We start from the raw sequence: 5,884 nt of genomic DNA on the forward strand, positions 1-5,884 counted from the left end.
TAAACACAGCCCGGTGCCTGGTAAACACAGCCCCGTGCCCTGGTAAACACAGCCCCGTGCCTGGTAAACACAGTCCCGTGCCCTGGTAAACATAGCGTGATGCCTGGTAAACACAGCCCTGTGCCTGGTAAACACAGCCTGGTTCCTGTCCAACACAGACTTACTCTTGATAAACACACTCTGACCTGGAAACACAGGCTAGTTCCCAATGGAAAGAACCATTCCCATTCACTCCAGTCACATACATTCCTGTGGGTTAATCAGCCGTATGTACTAGTAACCCAGAAGATGAAGATTCAAACCCAAGTTAAAACATCTGCTTCATCACCAAGAGAAGACAATTAGCTTGAATTTCCCCTGATTTTTCATTTTGAGCCAATAATTGATGGGGAGAAAACTTAATTCACATGCATGTGACTCTGGTCCCACACAACACTGGGGGGATGGGCAGTAAACGCTGCCTCGAGAATATTGTCAGCATCTTCAGAGCAAAGAGACCTGTTTGAACAATGACAGTCTGTGTCCCCAGTCTCTGTCGTGTGCTGTCAATATCAATCTGGTTGATACCTATTAAATCTGATAGTTTCAGCTCCTATCAAGCTTTCCTAATGCCTTAATGGCTCACTTAGTAAATAATAAATGGTTTCTGCTTCTCTAGATTTGAGTCTAACATACTTTCAGTTCCCTGTTTGTAGCTGACCTCACACATTAAACAAGCTCAAACCAGCATGGGGAATAAAAGGCTGGAGGAAGGAAAGCAGGGGTTTTGGTTTCTCGAGCCCATGATCCAGTTTGGCATTCACTACTATACATAGGAAGTGCAGCACTTCTAAATGCTATGTTGAACCAGGGCCCTGACTGTCTGTGTGAGATGTCAAAGGTTCCCTGGAAGGGGCTGGTGGAGTTCTATCCATCAACCTGGACCAGCACTACTCCCTCAGCCAAAAAAAGACCCAAATTACCTGGCTTTTCATCTCGTCGTTACTTGTGGGATCTTGCTGTGCACCACTGACTGCTTCATTCGCCTCCACATTTCTCAGAGCTTTCAGAGACACGGTAATGGCCATGTATGAAAATAAGAGTTTGTTTCCTGTGAAATGGTGTAGCCCATTGGACTCAATATGGTGTGGATGCTCACAGAACTGCAACACCACGTGGGAGTGTAAGTCCAGGTAAATGGATTACTGGAGTATACTGCCTGTTAGTCCCTGGGGTCTTGGTCTGGTCAGCCTGAGCATCAATCTCAGGGTGGTGACTGACCCAGCTTTCCATTGACAGACATATCCCAGCATGCCTGGTATAAACTGCTGTTATATTTCTGTAGATTTACGTTCAGCAGTGAGGTTAATTATCAGGCTTAGTCCATTAATGCTACTCTTTACTCAAACTGAAAACCAGGAATCCTCCATAAATCACTCCAAAATGATAATATTACATTAGCTGACTAGATTGGAAGGCTGGTGATGATCAATTTGATTAATGATGAGCCCTCTTAGCTTTCTGTCTGGATGGAAACAAAGCCACGCAACAGTAAAATGCAAACAAAAACATAAATTGGTGGAAAAGCTCAGCAGCTCTGGCAATATCTGCAGTGAGAAATCACAGTTAACGTTTTGGGTCCAGTGACCCTCCTCAGAACTGTAAAGTTCAACTTTGTCACTGATTTGATTCACGGGGCAGAAGGCAAGGTATGAGACCCTCCTGCAGGATGGGTGGGAGGGAAAGAGAGAAAGGAGAGAGAGAGAGACAAAAACAGGCAGGAGAGAAAGAAATCAAAATACAAGCGATAAAGAGAAAGATGTAAACGACAAAAGACTGATGCAAAGCAGAAGGGAGAAAGAGGGGTGGGGTAAAAGACAAGAACAGGAAACATAAACAAGAGGGAGAGAAAAATGGGGGAGTGAGGGAGAACAGGGTGAGACAAATGAGAGAGATAGGTCGCCAGTATTCAAAGGCCACCTCCAGTGGGCTGCTCAGTGTATGGTATCTGAGTGTGATGCTCTGACCCATAGGCCATTCAAGGACAGTCTTGAATCTCTTGTGAATAATGACTCCTTCTCACTGCAGATAAATAAATGGAACAATAAGTTTGGCAGACTCCAGTGGGTGGTGGAGGGAAAAAAGGATTTATAAATGGACAGTATCAAGTTAATCCCTTACATAGAGGCAGGGACAGAGTACAGTAACAAGTGACCTCCTAGAAACTGAAAGTTGCCAGACTATTGATGACACTCTCATTAGAAAGAGATTTTTACCAGAGGGTCACTATGCCTTGGGCAAGGTCAAGAAGACAGAACCTTAATACAGGGAACTGTTGTCTCACAAACCAGCCGTCCAAGTAACTGAGCTAACCAATCCCAAACAGGGTGTGTTTGCTGGTGGTCTTGTTTTTATCAAAGAACGAACCTCAATTCAATCAGTCCAATGGACTTGTTCATGAAAATATTTCTGCAATTGGGTTAGATAGGAAACTGGAGAAGAATCCCTGTTTATGTGCCAGAGACCAGGGAAGGATGTTAGGTGGGAATATAGTCCATGTATATAAAACTATATATATGTAACCTAGTGAGAAATTGGAAGTGACTGTGCAGAAGGATGAATTTGAGGAAGATTGCTGTCCCGTGCCTGTATATTTACATTTTTCTACCTGTGATACATTGTGGATGTGGATAGAAAGGTGAATGAGAACAAGCTGCACTCAGTAGCATTATACAAAGTGTGGCAGGTCGCATCCAGGACTTGCAACACCAGCCCCACCTCACCTGCTTCCCTCTCACTGTCATCCCTCTCAATCTAACCTCCAATTTCCTCCATCCCACTCAACCTCACCTCTATCCCTCAACATCACCTTCATCCCACTCAACCGCTCCTCCATCCCACACATCACCTCCATGCTATTGAACCTCCCCTCCATTCCACTCAACATCACCTCCATACCTTCACATTCCCTGATCAACATGCAGTCTGCATGGGCAAAAGTTTCCTCAAGTGAAATATGGGGAAGACAGAAGCCACCATCTTTGATTCTCTGCCACAAATTCAACTTGTTCCAATTGCATCCCCTTCCTCAATAACTATCTGAACCAGACAGTTCACAGTTTGTGCTGTCTTATTTGTCCCGGAGATATTCTTATTACCACATACCATTCTGCTGCATGATCAAGAATGTTTACTTCCACTTTCTTAACATGGCCCTTCTGTGTGTGTGGCTATGCCTTTGTTACATTTAGACCTGATAGTTCCAGCGCTCTGTTAGCTTGCCTCCCACCACCTTGCGATTTTGTTCCTGATCTTCATCCAATGTGCTCATTGACTTCTGTTGCTCACTTCAGCATTACCCTCCAGGATCTCCGCACGTGTCCAATGCCAGCCTGATAAGCATCTCAGGTTTGAATTCCCTTTCAAAACAGGGGTCCCTCAAAACCCACCTCCTTAACACAACGTTTAGTCTTCTCGCCTGCATTTGTTACATTTTCTTTACTTGTTGCCTGTTAAAGACTTTCTGCCATTGTACACAACAATTATGTTGTACAAACACAAGCTGTTGTTGGATCTGAATGCACAGGTGAGTGATATCTGAAACCTGCTGATGAGTTGGATAGATGTTAAAAATCAAAGTACACGGCCAGCTCTGTGCCCTACAGTGAGTCACCATCCATCTCCTAATCTGCAATAAGCTCCCAGCCTGTCCCCGAGTGTGAGAGCTGCAGTAAGGGGTTAAGGGGAAAAAGGTGTGCTTGTTGGAGGAGTAATGGGAGTGAAGCAGATGCAGACCCGGAAGGAGAATGAGATGCTGAGATACAGATGGTCGCCACAAAAGCATCTTTTTTTATTGCGTTAAGTTGATACTGAGTGGCATGACGTCAGAGTCGGTCCCGATGACGCAAACCTGCACAAAAGGATGACGTAGATTGAGAATGAGTGGGCGCGACAAGACGTGATGACGCCATGAGCCCCGCCCTCACACCATCTTCATGTTGAACTTGGCGTCGTCTTCCTCTTCGCCGCCGCCACCACCGCCCCCATGCGGCACGAAGTCCACCTGGACGTTGTTGTGTTTAATGGGGCCTTTGGCTCGGCTCCAGGCGAACAGCAGCGAGAAGCAGACGGTCACCACGCTGAAGAAGGAGGCGAAGCCCATGGTGGTGGCCACCAGCAGGGTCTGGGTGTCGAAGGGGTAACCGGGCCGCACAACTCCTCCCGCCGCCGGCCGGAGGGCGCCGAGCTCATGCCGCGACAGCGGCCTCACCCGCAGCGTGGCCGACGCCGTGTCGTTCCCGCCGGCGTTGCGGGCCACGCAGCGGTAAATGCCGGCGTCCTGCGGACGGACCGAGGCGATCTCCAGGCTGCCGTCGGGCAGCAGGCGGCTACGACCCAGCGCAGGGCCGGACAGCGGGAAGGGCCCTGGGGTAGGGGCGCCCAGCCGCTGGCGACGGGGATTGAGCCAGAGGATGTCGGGGGGTGGGTTGCCGTCGGCTGAGCAACGGAAGGTAACGGGCCGGCCTTCGCGGACCGAGAGGCGCTGGGGCCGCTTGTCGCGGATGCGGGGCCGGCTGCAGAGGAAGGAGCCGGGTGGTGGCGGCCGGTCAAGGCGAAGGCCACGGTGAGCCTCGGGGGTCTGGCAGGTGGGCGCCGGGCCCAGGAAGCGGAGGCGACGGCGGCGGCGGACCACCCAGTTCAGGCGGCAATCACAGGCGAGCGGGTTGTCGCCCAGGCCCAGGCTGTGGAGGCCAGCCGCCGACCGGAAGGCCGTCTCGGGTAGGCTGCGGAGTTGATTGGACGTGACGTCGAGCAGCCGGAAGTAGTGGAGCCCGCGGAAGGCCTCCGGTTGGACGATGGTCAATGCGGCGCCGACCAATCGTAGCTCTTCCAGGCGGGTCACATGGCGCAGCAAAGCTCCGCGGATGACGCGAATGGGATTGTGGGAAAGGTCCAGCCAGCGCAAGGCAGGTTGGGATCGCAGGCCCAGGTAAGGCACCGAGCTCAAGTTACAGCGAGTCAGCGTCAGGCGCAGCAGCAGCTCGGGGCCCTGGAGGCTGTTTTCCTCCAGCTCGGACAGCGACGACCAGCCGTCCAGTTCCAGGAGGCGAAGGGCGGTCAGGTGCCCGAAGGTGCCGGCGGGGAGGCGGTGGACCCGGGCGAGGCCATTCAGGCGGAGGGCGCTGAGGTTGGCGAGCGGCTGCAGGGAGAGGGCGGACGGGGCAGCGGGGAGGGAGCCGCCGGTGATGGTGAGCAGGCGGAGGGCGGGTAGGCCTTCCCAAAGCCGCGGGCCCAGGTAACCGAGCTGCGGGCCTCCCACCTCCAGGCGGCCGAGGCGGCGCAGGCCCCGGAAGGTGAGATCGAGCAGCGCCGGCAGCGGGTTGGAGCCGAGCTCCAGGCTCTCGAGGGCGGGCAGGCGGCCCAGGGCCCCCGGGGACAGGTACCGCAGGCGGTTGTGGTTGAGGCGGAGGCGGCGGAGCTGCCCGAGTCCGGACAAGGCCCCATCCCCGGCCCCCTCCTCCTCGGCCTCGGCCTCCTCCTCTCCCCCGGGCAGCTCCGACACCAGGTTCCCGCTCAAGTCCAACTCCTCCAGCCGCCGCCGCATCGGCCCGGCCCCCCGCGGCCACTCTAGCCTCCGGATCCGGTTCTTGCTCAGGTCGAGCACCCGGGTCCCCCCCGGGATCCCCGCGGGCACCGACTCCAGGCCCCGGCCGGAACAGCCCACCGTCCGGTTATCGGGCCAGCAGCGGCAGGAGGACGGGCACGAGAGGCTGGGCTCCGGTACCAGGAGGAAAGGGACGACCAGGAGGAGAGGCCGCCATCCAGCCCGGGGTCCCGATCCGGACAGCATTCCCGGGCCGCCCTGCAACAGAGAGAGGCCGCGGAGGGGTTAGGGGTGGGGGGG

The 5,884-nt window shown here is 53.6% G+C and overlaps 1 protein-coding gene across 1 annotated transcript in view; it reads right to left on the reverse strand.

Moving 5' to 3' along the window:
• Nucleotides 1–3,807: 3,807 nt before the first annotated feature.
• LOC109924995 (leucine-rich repeat and immunoglobulin-like domain-containing nogo receptor-interacting protein 3) overlaps nucleotides 3,808–5,884 on the reverse strand; it is a 3,192-nt gene continuing 1,115 nt past the window's right edge. The window contains exon 2 of the mRNA XM_020524976.2: nucleotides 3,808–5,842. Within this exon, the coding sequence (XP_020380565.2) occupies nucleotides 3,962–5,830 (1,869 nt within the window). The 5' untranslated portion in view covers nucleotides 5,831–5,842 and the 3' untranslated portion in view covers nucleotides 3,808–3,961. The remainder of the gene's footprint in view (nucleotides 5,843–5,884) is intronic.

This window comes from Rhincodon typus, chromosome 46, assembly GCF_021869965.1.
Source record: "Rhincodon typus isolate 14 chromosome 46, sRhiTyp1.1, whole genome shotgun sequence".
NCBI lineage: Eukaryota > Metazoa > Chordata > Chondrichthyes > Orectolobiformes > Rhincodontidae > Rhincodon > Rhincodon typus.